Source organism: Anabrus simplex, chromosome 8, assembly GCF_040414725.1.
Source record: "Anabrus simplex isolate iqAnaSimp1 chromosome 8, ASM4041472v1, whole genome shotgun sequence".
In the NCBI taxonomy this organism is placed as follows: Eukaryota; Metazoa; Arthropoda; class Insecta; order Orthoptera; family Tettigoniidae; genus Anabrus; species Anabrus simplex.
The window spans coordinates 45,448,449-45,474,248 of NC_090272.1; the positions used below are offsets into that span (position 1 = coordinate 45,448,449).

The 25,800-nt window shown below is 38.8% G+C and overlaps 1 protein-coding gene across 1 annotated transcript in view; it reads left to right on the forward strand.

The window, feature by feature from the left end:
• Nucleotides 1-25,300, forward strand: part of Oatp26F (Organic anion transporting polypeptide 26F) — a 717,049-nt gene extending 691,749 nt beyond the window's left edge. The window contains exons 12-13 of the mRNA XM_068228964.1: nt 19,125-19,307; nt 24,354-25,300. Coding sequence (XP_068085065.1) covers nt 19,125-19,307; nt 24,354-24,561 — 391 coding nt within the window. The 3' untranslated portion in view covers nt 24,562-25,300. The remainder of the gene's footprint in view (nt 1-19,124; nt 19,308-24,353) is intronic.
• Nucleotides 25,301-25,800: the final 500 nt, after the last annotated feature.

Below are 25,800 nucleotides of genomic sequence, written 5' to 3' on the forward strand. Positions count from 1 at the left end.
ATTACATATAAATCTGTAACAGTTTTATTAAAATATTTGTATTTGTTTGTGGTTTACAATATTATAACTGTAGATACTTGAATACTATATATCGGAGTCCATAATGTAGAAAAGAGACTTACTTTAAAGAATACGTGGACCTGGAGCGGACTGGCTTTGATTAGACAGCACTGCACGAACAGCGTTACCAATCCATGCTTAAAGGTAGCGACTCTGGACTATCTGTTGCTTTGCCATTCCCATATCTGACAACGGTGCAGTTTTCCTCACGCACCTAATTCAGTGGCCATTTTCATTTCATTTAACATAAGTTTTCTTTTTCAGCTAGTTCATAAATTTATTTATTCAAAAATAATTTCAGCAGACTGAAGAACCTAACTGCTATAAATTAGCTGAATCGAAACTGAAAAAGAGATGGCTTCATATATCGCAAACAGTTACTTTCTAGTTGTATACAGGTCCTAAGATACATTTATCACAAGTAAACAAAATGCAAAAGTGGTAGGTTTAAACCTCAAATTACATTTACCTATTTCCGTACAATGACAGGTACAGGTATAACCATTATATAACACTGACATTGGGAACACCGAGCTTGATGGCTGCAGTCGCTTAAAATGCGGGCAGTATCCAGTAATCGGGAGATGGTGGGTTCAAGCCCCACTGTCGGCGGCCCTGAAGATGGTTTTCCGTGGTTTCCCATTTTCACACCAGGCAAATGCCAGGGCTGTACCTTAATTAAGGCCACGGCTGCTTCCTTCCAATTCCTAGGCCTTTCCTCTTCCATTGTCGCCATAAGACATATCTGTGTCGCTGCGACATAAAGAAAAAAAAATAACGACATTGGGAACGCATTGAGATGCATGCTGACTTATTTTGTTTATGATTTTTCTAGATTATAGTTACGTTCAAAGGTAGCACTAGCATATTTATAGGTTGTATTTATTATTATTATTATTATTATTATTATTATTATTATTATTATTATTATTATTATTATTATTATTATTATTGTAGCACTTGTATTCTTACTTAACTCGATTAATCAATTAATCACTGTAGCACTTGTTATAGCAGCTATTTAAAATGTCTTGCTACAAAATAAATATAACTTATTAGCGAACAATCTTTAGAATGCGTGTAGAGGCCAATCTTCATGCCAAGGTACCTACAATAGAAGCTAGGGATCACAAGAGAGGTGCGCAGTAGCAAAGCAGAGCTGTGACGTTGCGCAGGACCCTCGCGCTGAATCTGCCCTGAATGGGATAGAGGTAGTTCGAATAAGAATCACTGTGCATACAGGAGCTAGCGGCTAATAATACATGATAGTAACATATCTGTGGTGTATAAGGAACTGTGTGTTTATTTTATGTGATAAAACGTAAAACGTAGTAATAGTATACACTTATCAGTATGGTTTGTCGGGCGAGTTGGCCGTGCGCGTAGAGGCACGCGGCTGTGAGCTTGCATCCGGGAGATAGTAGGTTCGAATCCCACTATCGGCAGCCCTGAAAATGGTTTTCCGTGGTTTCCCATTTTTACACCAGGAAAATGCTGGGGCTGTACCTTAATTAAGGCCACGGCCGCTTCCTTCCAACTCCTAGGCCTTTCCTATCCCATCGTCGCCATAAGACCTATCTGTGCCGGTGCGACGTAAAGCCCCTAGCAAAAAAAAAAAAAAAAAGTATGGTTTGTTGTGCCATTGCAGGCTGCGCAAATCATAGCAGGCACATGAAGGAACGAAACATACACTTTCATGTATTCCCTAAGGCCAGTGACCTAAATAAATGGTGACAGAAGTAATCAAGACATTATCGAAAGCTATCTTTCTCAGCTTCAAGGGTTTGGAAGACTTTATGACCATCCTCTTCCGACAGCTGTGACACAAAAGGTGAAATCATTGCTTCTTAGCCTCAATGTTTCCGAGGTGTTAAGAAATTCCAACTGTTCTCTGGAAGATTATGAAACATTACATCCAAATATGTTACATGCTACTGATGAACTTGATCAAAACTCCAAGGCCAGCGTTGAGCCTACAACATCCTATTCTTTACTGGAGGATGTGCAAGGGTTCGTTAAAACTCTTGAAGAGCTAGTAAAACAGCTCGTCGTCGCCATAAGACCTATCTGTGTCGGTGCGACGTAAAGCAACTAGCAAAAAAAAAAAAAAAAAAAAAAAAAAAAACCAACAGCTCGAGGACAGTCACGAAACCAAGGATCGTGATGAGCTGCTTGAAGACTCTACTGGCTATATAGCTTTTAGGGTAAAGAAGAACAACCTCGATATAGAAAGTAATTATGGAGAGAAAAGAGGTCAACCTCCAAGGGGTGTAAATTAGATTGCAAAAACATCTAGAGACAGTTTTGTGCAGCCTACAGAGAGATGGTACACCACGGTAGTGCAGATGGAAAAAGAGTTCAAATTTTACTACGGGAAAGAACTGAAAGAGGGTTCTGACATCATTACAACCCTTACGGATATCCTGAAGAAGAAATTCCCCGAAATTCATGAGCTTCCAAGTTGCTTTGTGAGAAGCCATTCTTTTATTTGAATGGACAGTTTAAACCAGGGCCTCTCAAATGCCCAAAATCTCACGCGTGCAAACAGCACTGCAGAGTTCCTGTGCACAGTGCATCAGTCCCGCTCGGATCGGCTCGGACCAACGCTTCGTCTCTGGGCTACTCTCTAAGCTCGGCTCAGATTTGGAGCGCTACAGAGCAAGTGAGGAAGAGGGAGACAGGGGGAGCGAGCAAGACAGGTGTGGGGAAAGGGAGACAGCACTATTGTTCCAAATCGAGGAGTGGGGGTCTGCACTCTGGTCAACCAAGCGTAGTCGTCTTTTGCACTGTGCACAGTGCATGCACCATGAGAGGCCCTGCTTTAAACTAAAGTAAGACATTCAAGAGACCAGGTTTCAGTTAATACAATACCGATAAAGAAAGAAGAAAAGCAAAGAAATTGCACTGATGCTTTAGATAAGTGCGTTTGATAATACTTTTTTTAAATATCAGCATAATTCTTTGTGTATAAAATACCTGTTACTTTTTTATGAAAGGTAGTTTATTATGTTGTATATGAAATGTTAACATACAGATTCATTAATTTATATAGCCTATCTAATGTTAACGTGAATTTGTCAGTTCCTGGCACTTGGAGGAGAACATTTACTGTACTGTTTGTGTTGTGGACAGTTATAGTTTCTGTCACCGGTGGTGAGTTGATAGTTGGCGGAATCATTTTTGACTTAACAAAAGAAACTAAGGAACTAACATTTTTTGAAGAATTCGACTAAATTTTTGTTGTTGTAAAAATTATGTAAAACTTTGTGTGTTTTATTTTTGATGAAGTTGTATTTTAAAGTATTTTCAGGACTCACTGAAGAGACAATTATTTACTTAATCATTGACATTGATATTGGAGATCTCCAGTAATATGTTTTTTTTGTAACCCATTTTTGTATCACCCTGTAGTGCCACATGGAGGCTTCGATCACGAAATCGCTGAGTTTCGCAATCAAAATCTCTAGAATGAATTTCCCACATTACCATATTTGGTGCTATAATTCTATTGGTGATAATAACACTAACTGGTATTGGTCAAACTTCGGATCGAAACATAGGTAGCTTCCCTGATTGGCTGTTTGAGTATTTCCCAATTTCCGGCTTTTTGGTTCCTTAGCAAGAGCAAGGCTCTGTTCAGCGTCTTTGGTTTTCGTACGTCGTAACGATCGGACGCACCTTGTAAGGTGGTCCGCTCACCGGCTCCAGCCATCCCGGGGTAAGCATGTTTTTTGTTCTCAAGTGTTAACTTAAAATGTAAATTCATTCGTTCGGAGTTTGCCTTAGACCCTGGTTTTCACCGCTTTTGATCTGTAATGCCGTAGTTCGTCAACTAGGCATACCCTTTATTTTGGAGGCAATTCATTTTATTAATCTTTTGTGAATATGTAAACTTTAATTTTTTTTTTTTCGAATTGCCTCCAGTAATTCCGTATCAATTTAGTGCACACCCGTTGAGCTTTGTGTCCCTCACTGCTGTGTATTAGGAGAGGACTGCTTCTCTATAGGCCTCTGCGCTAAATTTAATTTTTGTTGTTCCCTTCTCTTGTAACATTTTTCAACTTGCCTTATATGATGTTTGTAATTAGGTCATTATTCCCTTTAAATTTTCATTGTAAATTTCAACATCGAAATTATGCTCACTTATTTAAATGTCATTGTAACTTTGTGTAAATATTCACTTTCCTGAGAGAAACATTGATAGGAACCTCGTGGTTCAATTTGATTTTTTAAATTAATAATGTTATCTAACCTTGTGCACTTCATACCTTGATTCAATTCTATATGTTAAATAAATTAGACAAAGGGTTAATGTTCTCACATTTCTTTCCCTACAATGTCGCGTAAGGTCTCGTCCTCTAGGGTTTCCCGGCCTGCTTCCCATACTTCCTTTCTCTAGTTGGCATGTTGGTTATCCTGCGAAGCCACGTGTTTGTAAAAGGTAAAATGTTTTCCTGTTTGATCATCGGCTGATGTCGTTCTGTAAGGTTTGTTATTTTGCATTATCAAATAATTACATGTTTTATATGTATCTTGTATTATGTGCTTCCTTCTGTTTAAAGGGGGGTTACAGTTTCCTAACATTTGCTGTTTGAGTTGTTGACAGTGTATATAGTTTCCAATATTGCTTGTAACAACGGACATATTTCTTGCAGTCATCAAGCTTTAATTTTCAAGTCTGTAACAATTAGAGCCCCTTGTTATTGTTATCATAGGTGATGAGAACATGAACATATGGAATGGCTATTCCACTGCGATCACAGTCTTAGCATTGTTACAACCTTTTATAGAGATCGAAATACTTCAGAAACTCTGCTTGATTCACACTGTATTTGATCTCCTATTATTCTACTGTAATAGTGAAGAGGAATGCCTTTTCTGAGGTGATGTTAAAATATCAATGATATCTGCTGTCTCTAACTTCTGGCTAAAACAGAATAGCTCACAGCTGTGTGTTAGCCTACCTCATACAGAAGACAAGACACTGAGGGTTCACAATGATGTCATCGACGGCCAAGCTTGGTGGGGAGACCTGCGCGTGATCCCTACCTCTTACTCTAACTACCCTGTCTTTATGCATGATTCATGCTCATTAAATTTACCAATACAATTAGAAATGATAAAATAAGTTTAAACACATCAATTTATTATATAATTCACCACTAATACAATAAAATAATAATGAGATTGATCTTCCTGAAATGTCTTAAATATATTAACTGAAATTATTTTTATTTGTCACTAAATTATGAAGTTAATCTTCATTTCCTTAATTCTCAAATATTATTTAATCTGAATAAGTCACAACAGATTAGTAGTTAATTTCAGAACAAACTGACACCCAAACAGACAGCCAACTAGTTCAATCAGCGTAGTTCCACAGAGGCACAATTCAACATGTCTGTCCTCCACAACCTTCATATGATTCATGGAATAAAAGCAAAATATAACTTTAAAAAACAAAAAAAATTGTAACAATAAAGGTATCTAGGGCACAATGACAATAAAATAATGTAACAACATATGAATAACTACAATGAAATTTACTATGCATTTCAAACTCAGGAGCACTTCAATCAAGTTGAAAGAAAGGCAAAAATGTAAGAATGTGGGGTGAGAAGAAGGGGAAAGGATGTACAGAGTGGGTGAGAAATCCCTGTACCCCTGTAACTGTTTAGTTTCAAATGTTATTTATGCCGGTTGCTAGCTATATTACTTCTATTTAATTATTGGAATCAAGTGTTGGAATACATATTATCGCAGTTGAGTATTAGTGTGAAGCCATGGCAGATGTGAGCGGTAAGAGTTACAGTACTGAGGAACGGTTGGTGGCAAGTGTAAAGGTGCACGAATGACAATGCACAGGGAAGACAATGAGACAGATTATCGGACCATCCCAGGAAAGATTTAATAAGGCTCCATTGCGGAAATCAGCACTTATCGAATGGGACAGACGTGCTTTTGCCTCGGGCAGTGTTAAAGACAGGTCGCGGAGTGCAAGGAAGAAGAAACGTGTGCTGGAGTCTGTGCTTCGATTGAACAATCTCCTATGAAGTCAACGCATAAACGTGCTTTGGAACTTGCTATAGAGAGGACAACAATGCAAGAGTACATTTTTTTAAAACTCAAGTTTAGAACTTTTCAACCAACGTTCATAAACGGGTTATCGGATAGAGACCGTGCTTTGTTAACTAAATTCTCGAATGCAGTGAACCATGTCAAGGTTATGTTTTCAGATGAATGTGCTATTTATTGCAGCTCACCTGCTCGAAATTTTGTCGTGTGGATCAAAGAGAATCCTCATTACACAGTTGAGTTGGAAAGGAACCTGCCTCAAGTAATGATGTGGGCAGCGATGACATCACAACATCTGCTTGGACCGTACTTTTTTGAACAGACTGCGACTGGCGCAAATTATTTACACGTGTTACATACATGGTTAATACCCCAGCCTGAGGAAAGGGGCCTCACAGAACGCATATGGTTGCAGCAGGACAGAGTGCCTGCTCACTACGCTTTTGCAGTGTGCGAGTTCCTAAACAAACATTTCCCAAGATGGTGGATAGGTCATGGTTCACTAACAACACCAGCTCCCTTGATGTGGCCACCAAGAAGTCCCGACCTCACCACACCTGAAAACTCATTATGGGGAGTCATTAAGGTGATGTATGTGCATGTCGTTAAGCTACAAATGAAGAACTGCACAATGCTGTTGAGAATGCATTTTGCACTATAACACCAGACATGCTCAGAAATATGTCAAGAAGAAGATGGAGGCATATAGAACTGTGTTTACAGCAAGATGGGGAACATACAGATAAATTGGAAAATTAATACTCATATGTAAGTAACATAGCAAAAATAACATTTGATACTAAACAGCTACAGGGGTACAGGGACTTCTCGCCCATCCTGTATAGAAGACTGAATACCGTAATGAATTAAAGAAAGAAACTCAATGTGCAAGAAAAAGATGGATGGAAGAGAAATGTGAGGAAATGGAGAAACCTTCCCTATGGGAATCAAAATCTGTATCATCTGACAGCCTAGCAGGCATCAGTTTTTGTATACGAGGCTAAGTATCTCCTTCAAAGTGTATTGGCACTGGCTGAGGCTCCATGTAGCCTGTGCAATGGCCTCCATTACACACACTAGCGATGCATCTTGGTAGGTGTGCTAGTTTTCAACTGATGAGCCCAAATTGGCACACGGTGACAAAATGCTGGCAACCAAGAATGAGTTAGCTGGAAAATGTATAATTTCCAATAATGGACTAATTATAGTAGAATTATGAATTTACTCATCCAGGACAGTTATTTCAAGTTTCCTATGGGAATCAAACTCTGAATCAAAATATTTCAACTGTTCATATTTCTTGATGCTACTAGATGCTATCTCTGCCATCTCCTGATGTATCGACAGTATCTACCAAATAAGTATCCCCTGTTGCTTCTGTTATTGTGTGTACTGGGCGAGTTAGCCATGCGGTTAGGGGCGCACAGCTGTGAGCTTGCATCCAGGAAATAGTGGGTTCAAACCCCACTGTTGACAGCCCTAAAGATGGTTTTCCATAGTTTCCCATTTTCACACCAGGCAAATACTGGGGCTGTACCATAATTAAGGCCACGGCGGCTTCCTTCCCATTCCTAGGCCTTTCCTACCTCATCATCGCAATAAGACCTATTCTGTTATTGTTAAATATGCTACTGGTTCATATGGACATTTGCCCATCCATTGATTCCTACACAAGCAACTTAATTGTTAAAAACTGAAGAACACTTGTTTTTCTTCCTTGTAAACGGTTTCCAGTAAAGAGCCCCCAATACTTCTGTTCTATTCAAAGGATTAAAACCAGGATGTAGTTTTTGCATTAGCTGGAGAAATTAGTGTTCCACACTCCAGAATGCAGTGTTGGTAGCATATGCATATCAAACAAACCATCATTCAATGAATGTTTCTCTACAGATGTGGTTTTCACAGTGAACAAAGCTAATGAGGATGAAGTTTAAGACACTTCCTTACTCTTGCTTGAAAGGTGCTCTGGTAATATCCCAGTGCATTTTGATATGCTGCTTTTAAATGAGACGTTGTCTGCAAAAAATCAAAGGAAAGAAAAGTAGAGTGATATTTCTAACATCTTTACAGATGCATGGTAGCTATAATGTTTTGATTATGGCACGTTGGCATGTAGTGCATGTCGTACCACTCCCCGCCATTTGAGCCAAATCCAGGTTGGTGTTGAGCAAGGTTTATATGAGATGACTCCAACGGGCTGGTAGTCCGCCACGTTGTTGCTTCACTTAGGACCTGGAACACAAGTTTCTCCATGTTGGGACTTAAAGCGATATGCTTCAATTTGTTGACAAAAAGTAATATGCTTTTTGCTTGGATTTGTGCAAAAGACCCAAAGTAGAAAAATATGACATTTAAATAGAAATTAATAAAATGAAATAATTCTTACTAAATATTTTCAGCACCTTGCTTTTCAAGCAGTTAGTATTTTTCTGTTAGAAATTTTTAAAAACGATACAAAATTACTTAAGATTTAATGAAGTGGATGTTAATTATTGCAAAAAACTATTAGTAGGCCTACTAAAATATTAGATCAAAGTAAAATATAGCATCATATCTTCTTCATCACTGATGACTGCTTTGCATTTTTCTATCCAATTCTTCATTCTCAGCACTTGGCCCTCTAACACATATCTTGCGCTTGGTTCTACAGCCTTTCTGCTCTCATTTCATATCTCATCAAATGAGTGTGAAACTCTCTTCTTTTTTCCTACAACTCATTCTGTTATGTTGGCTCAGAACCAGACCACAACACAAGCAACAAAGATATGAACTGGTATAACTGACAGTGGCAGGATACTGGTCTAACAATGAACAAGTGCACTCAGTAAACTGTTAAAATGTTTAAAAATTGATCAATCATTGTTGTTCCCATAATAGAATTGGAAAGTAGTAAAAATAGCAGGAATAAAAGACCCATGGTGTTTTAGACATGTGGGAAAAGTGTGTGGAGGAAAGGGAACCACGGTAGAGTGTTATCCAGGAATTAGGTTAAGGCAGATGTTGAGGAAAGTAGAAGAGAAGGAGGAGGGAAAGGAGAAGGTGGTAGTATTTCATGTTGGTGCTAACAACATAAAACAGATATAAGTACCAACATAGTTGGGGATGTGTGGGATCTGGTAAATGCAGCACAGGTGAACGCACATTCATTTATTCACTTGTAATCTGCAATGAACTTACATCTTGTCTTGCTTCTCTTATCCTCCGCTGGAGAGTTAACAACGCTAGTGCAGTAATGATTAATCTAAATTTGTTGTCCATTGTTACTGGGAGGAAGAAACCTGACCTCGACAGAAGTTGCGGTCTTTTCCACCGCGTGCGAGGCCTTGCGTTTGGCGTTGTTCTTTTGTTTGTGTTCCGTACTGCGAGTCTTAACAGTTCTCTCTGCGTGTAGTGTTATGTTTTGTGTTAGAAAACATGGATCCGAAGGAAATAGAAAGGATTGATCAACTTCTGCGAAGCGTAGAAAAAGAAGAATCAGTGAACCGAGCTCTTCAACGACAACAGCGTACTGCAAGGCGCTATTTGTTTGAAGATGACGATAGTGATTGTGAACCGTTTGATGACACTACAGCATCTAATGATGAGAATCATTCAGTGATTGAAAGTGAACATGATACGGAAAGTGAGAAGTCTGGCGAATCTGAAGATGATGTAGACAATCCTTGCATGGAGCCTGATCAAGTACCACATCTGCTTGGTAAGGATAATAAAACAAAGTGGGATGCTCATGTAATGTGTAAAAAAGGCCGTAAAAGAAAACGGAATATAGTGAAACCTTCTCATTTACCAGGTGCAGTAAGGGAGGCAAGACATGTCCAATCTTCATTAGAAGCCTGGCAGTTGTATTTCCCTGACAGTTTAGTTTAGTTTAGTAATGTTTTATTTTACCTGGCAAGATTAAGGCCTTCAGGCCTTCTCTTCTATCTAACCAGGAACTGACATATACATATATTGCATTGTATTACTTACAATAACTAGATCTAATACAAATTAAATTAATAATAATACAAGAATGGTGAGATTACATTAAGATGAAATAAATTAAGATTAAATTAAGGTGAAATAAATCAGATATAAAAAGGGACAAATTCTTAAAACTAATATCCTACATGTAAAAAAAAAAAAAAAAAAAAAAAAAAAAAAAAAAAAAAAAAAAAAAAAAGGCAGTACATAAAATTTGATTTTAAAGACAAATTGGATAAGAATTTTAGACTCTCTACCAGGACATCCATAACAATAGAATGGTTGTAAGTAGCAGCATCAGGTTTACAGATGATCCTTACTGGTGCATAAAATGTCTCCAAATGTATGGATTAACAAAAATCGGACTAACTATAGCTGGCCACGTGATGCTGCCAATACAAATATTGTAGAACTCAAGGCTGTGATTGGCCTTCTTTATTTGGCAGGTGTAGTCAAATCAAGACATTTGAACTTGAAGGACTTACGGGCTACAGATGGCATGGGTGTTGAAGCTTTTCACCTAACAATGTCCAGAACACGACCCCAGCGTCAGTGGGTAGGGTCTGACACATCCCACTCTGATGAGTCTAGTGTCAGACCTAAGACGAAACGCTGGTTAATAGAGCAAACGCCTGAAAAACCTTACACCTGATCTGTTTTTGACATGCTCTATTGGTGTGAAAAAAAAAAAAAAAATATATAAATATATATATATCTAATTTCCTCCATAGGAACTTAGAATTTTCCATCCAGTTTATGTTACGTACACTCAGGTTTGATGATATAAATGATCGAGGTAATAGGGTGATAGTTGATAAATTAACTCACATCAGGAAGATGAGGACTTTGCAACCAGATGCATGAAATATTATTCACTTAGTGAATATCTCACAATTGATGAGATGTTACAGGGGTTTCGTGGTCGTTGCCCATTCACGCAATATAATCCAAATAAGCCGGATATATACTGTAAGGCATCAAAGTATTTTCCATGGTAGATGCCAGAACATTTTACATGTATAAGATGGAAGTTTACATAGAAAAACAACCGGAAGGGCCTTATCAAGTTGACAACAGTGGCAAAAGTGTAGTCGAGCAGCTAGTTCAACCAGTTTCCGGGTCTGGATGCAATATTACAATTGTGGGAACAATGAAGAAAAATAAACCGCAAATTCCTCCAGTTTTTGTTCAAACCAAGCCTCGTAAAGTGAATACTAGCCTCTTTGCGTATAGAGGACAGCAAACACTTCTCTCATATGTACCAAGAAAAAACAAAAATGTACTTCTTCTTTCTACGATGCATGAAGGAGTAAACATAGACCCAGATTCAGGAGAAGCGAACAAAGCCGAGATGCTTTTTTTTTATAACCTCACGAAAGGGAGCATTGATGTCGTAGACAGGATGAAGTCTGAATACTCTCTCTCTAGAATCAGCAATCGCTGGCCCCTAACATTATTCTACATGCTTTTGAACATTGCTGCCATCAACAGTTTTATTATTTTTAGAGACAGGCCTAACGGAAGTGGCATAAATCGCCGGAAATATTTGAAGGAGCTCTCAGTGATGCTACGAAATGATTCATCGTGCATCGAATGACTGCATTGCTCCTGATGTAAAGATGTGTTTGCGTAGCATTTTGGGCATTGAAAAAGAGGACCAACGTCACCAAACTGTAAATCTGACAGACAATGGTCGCTGTGCTTATTGTGACAGAAAAAAGAATTGGAAAACCAAAACTAAATGTGTTTCATGTTCATGTTTCATATGTAAAGAGCCATCATGAGTCCAGTTCACAGAGAAAAGTGTTGAAATCGTACAGGAGGAGGGGGATGATTACTAAATTCTTCAGCATTTGTGAGATCTGGAAAGTTCCGAACGGTTTTCCTGTATTGCACTCAGTGTTAAGTTCAGAGATTTGTTTTGAAGCAGCCATATGTGATGAAAATTACTGATGACTGGTACATTGGGACTTGAGTGGGTTTTCATTCTTTAATGTTTATTATTGTTTGCATTTTACATTTCCAGAGTTCAATTTTTAAACATCAGTAGCCATAAGTTCTGACGGATAGATGTTCAAAGTAGTCCATTGAAAGGAATATATCTTTATTTTGTGTCTTGTAGAATATTTTCTCAGCTGATTAGACATACATTTGTGTAATAAAGCTACCATCTGACATTTCGGTGTATTGTGTTCGAAAAAATAATTTGTGCATTAAATAATGGCCCATGGATTCTGTGCGGTCGGAAAGACCGCGTGCAAGTTCTGGCGAAAAATATCAGTGCGAGTTCTCCTGGGTTAAGGAAGCGGAGATTGTTATCAGTGGAATACGGTGTAGGAGGGATACTAACTGGAAGGTGATTGGGGATTTAAAAGGCTATGGAGTGGGTATGTGAGAAACTGGGAGTGAGATTTCTAGATCCTAATGGGTGGGTAGGAGATAGGGATCTGTGCTGAGATGGCCTTCACTTAAACCGCAGTGGTACTGGTACATATAAGATAAGAAATTTGTTTAGAAGTGTTATAGGGGGGTACATTTAGGGAAATGGGGTGGCCTAGGGAGCAGTGATAAGGGACTGGAAGTCAAGTAGGGATTACATAAAAAATGTTAATGCTGAACTGTAGAAGTATTGTAAAGAGGAATAGAATATAGTAATTTAATAGATATATACTTACCAGATATTGTAATAGGAATTGAATCATGGCTAGAAATGATATAATGGATGCAGAAATTTTCTCATGGAACTGGAGTGTGTATCGTAGATAGCGCTGACACTGATTCAGAATTATTTGATAAGATAATCAGTTATGTGGGAAACGATAAGGAAAGGAACATGATTGTAGTGGGTGATCTAAATTTACCAAATGTCAATTGTGAAGGTAATGTGAATGACAGGAAGCATGACCAACAAATGGCAAATAAGTTAATATGGGAAGGGCAACTGGTTCAGAAAGTGATTGAACCGACTAGAGGGAAGAATATTCTGGATGTGGTGCTGATGAAAGCAGATGAACTTTTTAGAGAAACTGAAGTAATAGATGGTATTAGTGATCACAAAGCTGTTTTTGTGGTAGTTAAAAATAAATGTGAAAGAAAGGAAGGTATTAAAATTAGGACTATTAGGCAGTACCACATGGCTGATAAAACAGGCATGAGGGAGTTTAAAAAAAGTAACTATGATCGGTGGAAAATGGTAAAAGAAATGTAAACAGACTCTGGGATGGGTTTGAAGCAATTGTTGAGGAATATGAAAATAGGTTTGTACCTTTGAAGGTGGTAAGGAATAGTAGACATCCACTATATTATAACAGAGAAGTAAAGAGACTAAGAAGGAGGTGCAGGTTGGAAAGAAATAGAATTAGAAATGGCTGTGGAAGTAAAGAGAAACTGAGTAAGGAAAATTTAATTTTAATGTTATTTGTGGACTTTTATCAGTCTGACAATAAGGAACACAGGAATAAATTTTAAAATGATGTAAAAGTTCTTCAGAATACTATATATTTACCTAACCCCTTCTTGAAAATTGAAATGATGACTGTTCATCCAAAATCTGCAAACAATGCAAAAGAACGCAAAATAAAAAGTTATCATCTCACCTTTTGAAATTACAATGTGTATTGCTAATTACTGTACTTGTAGTATTTACCCATTAACAAAGAATATATTACTTTCCAGAATAGTTCAGTCTTTCAAAATTTGTTGACATAAATCCCGTTCTAGAAAGCCAAGAATAACGGCCAAGATGATTTGCCATAGTGACCACGCATCACCTCATAAACTGCAGACCTTCGCGCTGAGCAGCGGTTGCTTGGTAGGCCTTGGCCCTTCAGGGCTGCTGCGCCATGGGGTTTGGCTTGAGCTGGGCATCATCCGAGAATTTGTGTAAAGAAATAGTGTCATATAACAAGATGTATGATGCAATGTTACCTAGCAACTGTACCCTGGGAGCCGCACAGGCCATGGATTTGTTTGTCATGGCCATCTATCAATACTTCATACCACAGCCTACATGCTGGCTAGTTAACATTGCATCACACATTTTATTGAAAGGCATATGAGGTCTGTAAATAAAGTAATTGCCATATTGATAGAACGCAATATTTAATGAACTAACAAGTTCAGGATCTTTTTCTTAGCTTGTTCCGCAGCACCACTCAGAGCATGGCATGGCTGGCATAATGACACTCTGTCACTAGCCGGTATATTGTGCCCTTTTCTTCCCCACTGCTCACGGCAATTCACACTTATAGAAATCCATTTCTAGTGAAACTATTAGTCTGAAACCTACCTGACATTACATTTGATGTTCAAAATGTTGTCCCTCAGCTGTCAAACACATTTGACACCTCGTAAATAGGTCTGCAGACACTGCGAATATCAACCCGTGTGATGTTCAAAATAACTTGTGTAATGTTCTCCTGTAGTTCTTCTCTTGTGTGAGGATTGTTCACATACACGTTTTCCTTCAGCATCCTCCACAGGTAATAATCACAGGGATTTAAATCAGGAGCTCTAGGGGGATAATTAACCACACAGTCTTCAAAAACTTCCTGCATTACCTCCATAGACCGATTAGCAGTGTGTGTTGCCGCATTATCTTGCATGAAGTAACCATTACTCCTTACTTCTTCCATCAGCTCTTGAAAGAATGATCTGAGAATGAGGTCTATATATTGATCAGCATTTATTGTTTCATGAAAAAATATAGGCCCTATAATTCTGTGAGCACTTATTGCGCACCAAACTCCTATCTTTACACCATGAAGTGGATGGACATGCAGCTGGTGGGGATTTTCTGCACACCAGTAGCGATTGTTTTGACTATTTACTTAGCCACTTGAGTGTACCCATGCTTCATCACTAGGGCCCGGATTTATATGCATTAAAAAACCTGAAAATATGCATGCAAATATGCACTAAAAAGTTGCAATATATGCACGGAAAATAAGGAAATATGCTCTAAAAAACATGCAGTTTTATTCACTTACCTATTTACAGGTATCATTTATTGCAAAAAGAAGCATCACAATAGGTAACTAGTAGTCTTTCAATGTTTTCTGGAGACAAACTATGTCTGTTGTCCGTCAAAATGAGTTTATAGGCTGAAAATGATCGTTCTACATCAACTGACGTAACTGGACAGTACTTATACATGGGCACCAACGTTTCGGAGCATACATCTGGCAAGGATACCCTACTTCCACTCAAGTATTGACTAATTAACTTAATCTTCTTCAGTCCTGGGTTCGAATTCAACACCTTTTCTAACTTGCATTTAATCTTCTCTCCAATTTCGCCTGGAGCGTAATTCAACGAAGATGCAGCTTTTTCAACGAGATCAAGTGATTCATGAAGGGGAGTACCAGAAGATTCTAAGCTCTCAATGGCTTTTGGAAGTTTAGAAAAATGTGCATGAATGAAATTCACATCTTGATAAACAGTAGTGGTTTCAAACACAACTTTTGCATCACGGACACACGCAATATGTTCATCTTCAAGTTTCGTAACCACTTCTTTCCATTCATTAAAATGTTCCTGATAAAATGATACTGCAGATAACCATGTTCCCCACCTAGTTAGGACAGGTTCAGGTGGCAAAGGAACTTCAGGTAGACAATCTTTGTAGAAATGGACACGAGCTGGTGCGTTCAGAAACAGTTTCTTCCCACATCCAATTAAATTGTTAACAACTGGAAACTGTGCGCGTATTTCTTCTGCAATGCGGTATAATCCGTGCGCTAAACAGGTTACGTGTATGAGTTTTGGATAAAATACTTGGAGGGCCTTTGCTGCTTTCAACATATACGAAGCTGCATCTGTGAGCAGTACAAGCACTTTACAACAATTAGTCTCAATTTCAGATGGCCACAATAGTCGCAGAGAATCATTTACAAATCTTGCTATTGTGCTATGGTTGGTTTTCTCTAGTACTTTACAAACAAGAAGATGTGGCTTACCGGGTTCATCTGGATGTAATTTACCAACCACGAAATTTGCTATGTAACGGCCACACGAATCCGTTGTCTCATCCACCGATATCCAGACACAGTTCCTTCCGATATCAGAACGGATCAATTCCAGGGTAGATTCATATAGCGGAGGTAGGTAATTTTTCCTAAGAGTTGATTCATCTGGTATTTTTTGATTGCGAAATGATCGCAGAACTGGATTGTTTAATTTATTCCATGGAATGTTGCTGCATACGAAAGCCCTACAAAGATCATTTGAAAATGTATTAAGACTACAGGACTTGGGCTTTACCTGTGTAAGAAGTAGTTGTTGTGGTGTGCTGTTCTTCTCCTTTGCTTTAATATGTGCAGTTGTTTTTGAATTCTGTTCAAGCTGAAATTTCTTTTCACATTTCACTTCCTTTGAGCAAACTTGACAGTACACGATGACACCATCTGTTGAATAGTCCCTATTACCCGACACCCACTGATTTAGAAAATCTCTTCTGCTGCTCTTTTCCTTAGGCATTTTTTAAAAACTAACACTTTTAGAAATGAGATGCAGGGCATTAAAATGGAACATAACTAGTGAACTGAAGATACTTCTGTCCTGACCAAGTGCCCAGCCCCCTGAGATTATTATCTGCTGTGGTAGAGAAAGGAATTCAGGGAAGTCCAGCCTGCCTACCCACACCTAAGCTATCTGTTGCCATTGTCAGTTGTGAAAGTAAAGTGCCGTTACACAGACAGTCAAAAATACCAATTAGCGAGGGATGCACATAAAATAGGCAACTAGCTAGGGATGTACAAAACAGATTTATTTTAGTAGTTCTTGTAATTATCCTTAAATTCAGACATTATATACCGGAATATGCTGTTACGTCTAGAATATGCACTAACCCTCAAAATATGTCAAAATATGCAATTGCATATGACCATATGCATTTTTTAAAAATCCGGGCCCTATTCATCACTATAAAATAAAAGTTCTGGGTCAACATAACCATCGTGAACTGACTGAAGCAACCAATTACAATACCGAACGCTAGGGAAACTGTCAGGTCCTCTTAAATATTGGGCAGGGGTGGGTTTGTACAGTTTTGATTTTAATAGTTTTGTTGCTTTATGGGCAGAAGATAATGACACATTAGCTTGTACGGCGAGACGCAACAGGGATTTTGTTGGAGTTTTTTCCAAGAGAGCTCCTATTTCGTCAAGCTTTTCCTCTGTTAAAAAGGTTTGTCTCCTGCATGATTTCTTGTTAAGAATGGACCCGGTGGTGCGGAACTTCTGTACTAATCTACATATCCTACTCCTATGGGGAGAGAGGATGCCAGGAAATTTGCGCATGAATCAAAAGCGGTGCCCTGTATAAGAAGAATGCTTCGCATAGCACAACATAATGAATACACGCTGTTCTACTGTATACATCACTTGTTAAATACACAATTAGTATTCTACAGAAACGATGCTATTTTAAAGCAAACACATTGAACACACTACCAATACCACAGACGTTAACCATTGCTTCACAGCAATAGTTTAGTTTATCGCTATCGTACTACATTAGATCATCTTGGCCGATCATGAAGCAATATATCTCTCGGCAAGTGAGTCACCCAGCCGTGCTATCACAGAGCAAGCAAAGAAAAAAGAAGACCCTGTAAAACTGTAATAGATTCCTTCACTGTAGTCACCCGTGAAGTCTGTTACCTTTTGCCAAATGTTGTGGACTATTGGCAAGGCGTTCTTTGTTGATGACAATGACAGAGTGTCCTAACTGTGCGAAGTACAGATGCCACGTCAGGAAATCGACGGCCTTGGAGGTTTAAGTCACAAGTATTCATGTCTGGCGAGTACGGAGGGTATTCCAAGACCTCCCAATGCCACTGTTACAATAAGAGCTTGACATTGCTTGCGACATAACAACGTGCATTATCATGCAACACGATAAGGCAATCATCTCGCAATAAACGTGGATGTTCATGCCGCATAGCCAGACACAGATGTCACTCTAGAAATCGTCAATAGCAGTCACTATTTATGGTTTGTTCCTCAGTCACAACATGCACAAGAATAATACACTCATAATCGTATACCACAATCAGCATAAGCTTCACACGACTGAGTTCCTGTTGAAATTTCTGTGGACATGCTGAACCTGGATGACGTCATTTATTCTATTGATGCTTTAATTGTGTCTCATGCCCACGTCTCATCAATAGCGACAGTACGCTGCAGAAATGCATCTTCTTCGTTGCGGTATCTGTCCAGGTGCATACTGGCACTGTTTCTGTACATCAGTGAGTTGATATGGAACCCATGTTAAGACATTTCATCAGTATGTGCCACACCGTTTGATGTTTGAGACCAAGTTTATGAATAATTCCCAGACAGTCTACCAATTGTCTATGGAAACGAGATCACACAAGATGTCAATCTGATCTTGGGGAATGGTCGCCAACCTGTGCGATGCAAATCTGCAGTGTCATTCTGACCCGCACGAAACGCCTTGATCCATCGTGCCACTGTTCTATACGGTTATGCATTCTCGCCACAGGTTTCATATAATCCTCAAAAACATCCTAATACATTTTTGCCACAGGCAACCTCAATTTTAGTCCACAAACGCTGATAACCTTTTGAAAACGTGCTTTAGAGTGGTGAAATTGACACTTCTCCACTTCAACGCCCAACGACAACACTCCCTACTGGATGCCCATCAGATGCACGCTAATAGACAACAGCGCCACCTGACTACTCCCATATCCTACTTACGCATGCCCATTCACCTGCAATTTTCTGGACTTCGTTGCCACTACTGTATTTATAGCCCTCGTAATTGTGATCATGTAACTTTCCCAAAGGGAAATTGAGGTGTTGGTGGTGGTAATAGGAGAGGTGGTATTTTGGTCAATGGTTTATATCATAAGTCTTGGAAGATTTTTATATGTACATGGAGATTGTCCTTTTTCACTAAACCTTCCATATTTCTGTTCTGTTCAGAATTGTGATAAATAAATAATACAATTTATGTATATATATATTTCACCTCATTGCCCTGTGTTTTTCACCTAGATGTGTTCAAGATGACCAACGTTCGTTTGCACTTGGTATCCAGTGGATCAAGGTGCGACTGCTGGGCACCATTCCGGCACCCATGCTGTTTGGTGGTCTCATTGACAGGACGTGTCTTCTTTGGCAGGAATCCTGTGACGACAATGGGGCTTGTCTTGTCTATGCAAATAAATACATGGGAAGGTAAGTGGCAAGGCATGCCAAAGGCCAGTAATGTTACACATTAAAGAGTAGAAAGGTACAGTCTTCTTCTTCTTCTTCTTCTTCTTCTTCTTCTTCTTCGTTTATCTGTCCAAAGATTGATGGCAGCAATTCTTCTTCTTCAACCCTCCCTTTCTTCTTAGTCGTTCCCTTCCAACATGGGATTTTGCATTCATATCATCTGGTGTCATCTCTCTGTTTCTCTTCCTCCAACCACTTTTCCCTCCAAAACATTTTAAAGTTTGCATTTTAATTAAATAATTACATTTTTAGATATGTTAGTTTCACTGAAGAAGGTAGAGCCCCAGCATTTTCCTGGTGTGAAAATGGGAAACCAGGAAATATTTCTTCTGGGCTGTTGACAGTGGGATCCAAACCCACCCTCTTCCCAATGCAAGCTCACATCTATGCGACCCTAACTGCACAGCCAACTCGCTCAGTTCTTCATGTTTTCCTCCCTGGTAAATGCTTTCTGGAGTTTGGGGCATTCTTGGTCATTAGCCCCAAGTACATGAAAATCAACTGATAACCTGCATTATTTTAGGGTTTGTCAAACAGTTTCTAGGACTTCTTGACTGAGTCATAAAAATACTCTCATTACTAATGGACATTGGTTGTAGTTTCCTCTTCTGACTGCTGAAGTTGATCACTATGTAGAGAATTTTTACACACGATGTCTATCATCTGAATCCTGAGCATATATAGAGCAAAATATATTAGGGATAACATTTGATACAAGAAAATGTTAGTAGTACAGTGAAGAAACACTATATTTATATTGTGAAGTGCCCAAACCTCCATGGCACATACAGCATATTAACCACCCAGGTCAGTTTGACGTACCACAAACGGCTGATGCAAGCGGAAATTAAAATGACTATTTCTCTTGTAACACTGCTGCTTCACGGGATTTGTTTTCACCTTATGAATCGAGAAGTTAGTACTTTCATGCCATCTCTGTTTCATAATTAGAACTAATATAAAATTGATCGATATCTGTTGCTTTTGAATCATATTGATAAGGGATAGAACATGTGATGCGCTCTATGTAGTTTCAAGGTATTTGCTTTAAAAGGCATGCCATGAATTCTGCATTCACCGATACAATGGAAGTGGGATAGAAAATAAAATGATCTTTGTTTTTCGATTAACCGAAGAATGAAGCGTAAGTCTATTTACTAGTCTCATAATAATAGCAATAAGAATCTGTATTCCTATTTTCCTATTTTCTCAAAGAGTCTATGATCCGCAGGGGGTGGGAGGGGCATCTACGGTATCTTCTGCCTATCTTAAGAGGCGACTAAGAAGGGAATCCCCGGGTGTTCTCAACTAAGGAATGTAGTTTGGCGACCGCAGGTCGTCTAGCTGAATCTATCATTGTTTCATTCCATTTGTGTCTGGTTCCGTATTTGCATCTTTCCTAACCAACCCTCCTCTTGTTCTCTTCGAACATCGACGGTAACTTTATTTTCTTACATTGTGTTTTACGTCACACCAACACAGATAAGTCTTATGTTGACGATGGGATAGGAAATGGCTAGGAGTGGGAAGGAGGTAGCCGTAGCCACAATTAAGGTACATCCCGAGCATTTGCCTAGTGTGAAGATGAGAAACCACGGTAAACTATCTTCAGGGCTGCCGACAGTAGGGTTCGAACCCACAATTTCCCGAATGCAAGCTCACAGCTTCACGACCCTAACTGCACGGCCTACGTGGTCAGTCACCACTTCTTTTTCAAATTTTCCCTGTTTAAATTGTTGTTTGAGAAACAGCACAAGACCAGTATTTGAGTCATGAACACAGTTAGGTATTTCATACGTAAATACATCATGTTACACAGAAACGACACAAGTCCAACGATATCCTATCCTAATATCGCAATTTAAGAAACATATAACTTTGAAAAAGAACATATGTCCAGACGGACTGTTGTGAATGATATGGCAACCTGCCATCTCGACAATATTTTGTGAACTATATCTAACTTGAAAATTCTTGCCACTTATGAAGGGGAAGCACCGAAAGCAAATAATGTGCAGATATTTTTCTGCTTCACAGGCTAGTGGCTACTCAGTCGCAGAGGAATGGCTGGGCCATCTCATTCTCTGACGGGTGCAGAGATTATTGGTTTGATAGATGACAGGGTGGAAGTGATGTACTGGGAAGCGATATCTTCAGTAGTGATATGGACAGTGATTATGCATAGCAAGAGGTTGCTGGAGAAGTGGCAGACATCGCAGATGAAGAAGAAATAGCTTCAGCCGTAATAACTTTGTCCGCTGTTCAGTGGTTGTGGCGAGAGGTAGATGTCATCACGAGCACACAAAAGATCCCTTTCGTGAATGTACCAGGTACAAGAAAGCATTTTGCATCTGTTTTAGATGCTTTCTTGATATTTTTCGACGACAAAGTATTGACGCGGCGGAGTGTATGCTTGGCATGCCCTTGAAAACAAGGTTGCATACCCGGAAGTGGAAGCCACTGACAGAGGAGGAAATTTTTGTGTTCTTGGGGCTTGTAATGTTCATTGGGTCAGAAACCCACCCTGAAGAGCTATTTCACCAGGAATGGATTTTTAGAAAACCATATATTCTCTCAAACAATGGCAAGGGACAGGTTTGAACTCATCTTGCGATATTTACATTTTGTTGATAATTCTACACGGAACCTGAAAAGCTTTTCAAAATTCAGCCTGTCCTGGAAATTATAAATGGAAATTTTCATGTAAATATGTTGCTTTCTTTGTAAATATATAAGAAACAAATTTCAAAATTGGAACTTACTGAAATTATATATTATTGTAAATATTGCGTGTGAACCCTGAACAGCAACCATCACATATTGCTAAAAAAACATTGGACTTGATCTCAGTAGGTAGTCCTAAAATTTTCATTATGTTATATTTTGTAGATATAACATTATGAATTCTTTAATTTGATGGTGTCTAAACCTCTGATGAGCTTCGCTTTAAATACCACCTGAGAAGTGAGCAGCTCTGGACTAAATTGCCAGCTTGAGGGGTTAAAAGCCCTGGACTGCCAAGATGACCAATCAGATGGCAGGTCACATTATGAGCATAACAGCTTCCTCAGTTGTATTGCTTGGTTTAATAACGGGAATGTGCAAAAAGGTACAAAGAGATTAAAGTTTACAGGTCTCTGCCATACTTATTGACTGTCTTAGTTCTTTTTTGTACATTGCAATGTGATATTGATTACACTTTTCCTCACAATGGGAGCAAACACAGTTGTCATTTGCTTCATGAAATCATTGTTATACATAATTTGTGAGGGAATCAATGGACTGCCATCGTTTGTGTCGATGATGATGATGATGATGATTGTTTTAAGAGTAAGTACAACTGGGCAACCATCGTCTATATAACACTAATCAGAGAGAAAAATGGAAGGGATCAACGCTTCAAAAAATGAAGGTATTGGCCAAAGAAAGACAAGGGCCATGAAGGGCATGAAAGTTAAAGACTGCCTAGGCCTCGATACCTAATACCGTCGGGGTTTGAAAAGAACAAGAGTTGACTAAGGATGGTCGGGTAGGATAGATGATAGTGAGGATCCTGTCTCAAGTATTAAGCTAAGGGCCGCGTGGTCGCCAGTCCACTCCCCCAAGTTGAAGGCCCCTGGGACCCCTTTTTACTTTCCTCTTACAACAGACAGGGGATACCGTGGGTGTTATTCTACTGCCCCCACCCACAGGGGTATCCTTGTGTCGTAGTTCATAGCTTGCTTCAGTCCATTTCCACTCTATCATAGCGCCTGTGGTGTAAAATTCAAGTCATATCCCGTTTCATCCTCCTTTCTTCAAGTATACTCTAGTTGAGCACTCTACCTAGTGGCTGGCATACTGTATGGTTTTCTAGTCCAGATATCTTAAAGTATATCTGATAAATTTATCTCTTATTCACCACCCACCATTCAAAAATAATTCATGCTTAAGATTTGAAAGACTCGTACAGGAAACAGTTATTAATATGAAAATAATGAGATTACAAGAAAGGAAGCCTCCATCCCAGGGCTCACAAATTGTGAACATTGTTTGTAACAGTTCAAGTTCAATCCTGAAACACACATCTTAACACTAGAACGGCCAGAGCGGTCATTTTGACCGTTAGTGAATTTCAAGGTATTTCCACGCTCGTACTTTTTAATGCACGAAGTTGTGCTTTTGTGACTTTTAATCTTTTAGGGTTATGTACATTTACGCCAAAAATTACATCCGTAGTTGATAAGGGAACACCGATATTGTCCCTTATATAACTTGCATAAATTGCTTGTCAAGTGCCTAAATAGGCTTGTAAACAAATTGAGACTCTTATTTTTATCATTTTTCATAAAGGAATTCAATAGCAAGTCCATCAAAATATTTCATTTTTACCTATTAGAAGTGAGAGAATATGAACAATTATTAATACTTAACAATGGATTATAATTTCGTGTGGCTTTTTCTAGCCGGATGCAGCCCTTGTAAGGCAGACCCTCCGATGAGGGTGGGCGGCATCTGCCATGTGTAGGTAACTGCGTGTTATTGTGGTGGAGGATAGTGTTATGTGTGGTGTGTGAGTTGCAGGGATGTTGGGGACAGCACAAACACCCAGCCCCCGAGCCACTGGAATTAACCAATGAAGGTTAAAATCCCCGACCCGGCCGGGAATCAAACCCAGGACCCTCTGAACCGAAGGCCAGAACGCTGACCATTCAGCCAACGAGTCGGACAACAATGGATTGATCTGTATACAATACATCCCGATTGTTAACTATGCTGCTTTAAAATTAATAATTGAACATTCGCATGTTTCCCAGATCCTGGATGCTAGATATATGTCAGTAAGTGACAGCGGTCAAAATGACCGCCTGTGGCCTTTATAGGTATGAGGAAAGTTCGGCCGTTCTAGTGTTAAACTATGCTTATATTTCGTGAATCTATCAGTAATCATTCTCCAATTTATTTATTTATTTATTTATTTATTTATTTATTTATTTATTTATGTTTTTTATTTTTTTATTTTTTCAGGTATATGTTAGCCCTGGCTTTCATTGGCAAGGCAGCTTCACTACTGTTCTTCTTCTTGGCATGGTGGTTCTACATTCCTCCGTCAGGTATGAGGGAAGCTCTCCAAGCGGGTACTCCCACGTCACCGGACGGAGCGGAAGGTGAGCCCAGCAGTGTCCCGCCAATTTTAATGAACGGACACACTAACCATGCGCAAAGTGTACAGTGAACTCTGCTCGTCGTGTATATTTATTGGGATATAAAAGAATCATGTGTCGTGTTCTGTAAAGTGTGTGAATATCGGATAGTGTGTGTGTTAGTACGTGCAACCCGTCCAGTTCTTGCTCATTTCGTTCTCGAGTGAAACTAAACTTGTCGTGTTCTTTGTGTAGTGTACAGTTCAGGTAGAGTGAAATACTGTGTCCACCATAACTTACCTCAAAGTCCGAGGAGTCTCAGAGGACACAGCTGTTTAAGCTCACGACTTAAACCGTCCTAACGATAATTTGTGTTACAGACATCATATGTGTATATTTAAATGGATAATTACCATTTGTGGAGGCAAGAACTAGTCATATTGTCTTTGTGAATAGATATAACAATGAAATGAGCCTAATAGAATATATCTCAGTTTCAGTCTCATTGCTGATTGTGTTCAGAGTTAAAGGTCCTGGATTCAGTCAGAGTTCATGGAAGGAATTGAAGACTTAACTTTCTAAAGGAACTAGGTACAAATTTTGTCAAAACTGAAGTTATACTTTTAAAGGAGCCTGCTAGACATTCTTGAATTCCTATTTACAGCCAGCCGACTTTTGCTATAATTCAGAATTTTATTCCAATTAACGTAATTGATACATAAAATACAGCTGTCCCTTACTTAAACCAAATAATATATTTCAAATAAATATGATTGTTATAACAGAAGGATTATCAGAACAATCATTAATAAAAAGCACCAGGAGGTGGACAATGGAAAGCGACTCAATAATAGACACAATGAGAAAAAAGAGAATTGCCTTTTTCTGTCATATATCAAGATTAGATGAAACCAGGCTACTGAAACAACTATTTAACTACTTTTGGAAAAGTGAAACAAAATCTAATTGGTTCAAAGAAGTCTGAGATGATTTAGAAGAGTTGAATATTATAAAGCAACAAATTACATATAGAGAAAAGGATTCTGAAGAACAAACATATAAGACTTATTGAAAACAATATGGGCAGCCAGGTCGGAAATGACTGAAGAGGTTTTGGGAGAGGAGGAAGATGATTAAAGTTAAAATTCCCAGTTAATTCTTTGAAGACTTAAAAGTTGTATATGGTTTGATTTAAGTGCTCTAATGTGGGCGGAAAAATTTTAAATAATTAAAACTTATCTTAATTTTTCTGTCCACAAACTATCAGATATCTCATTTCTCCTCATGTGTAAGTATAGACAACCAGTTTCTCTTACATTATACTCCTTGTT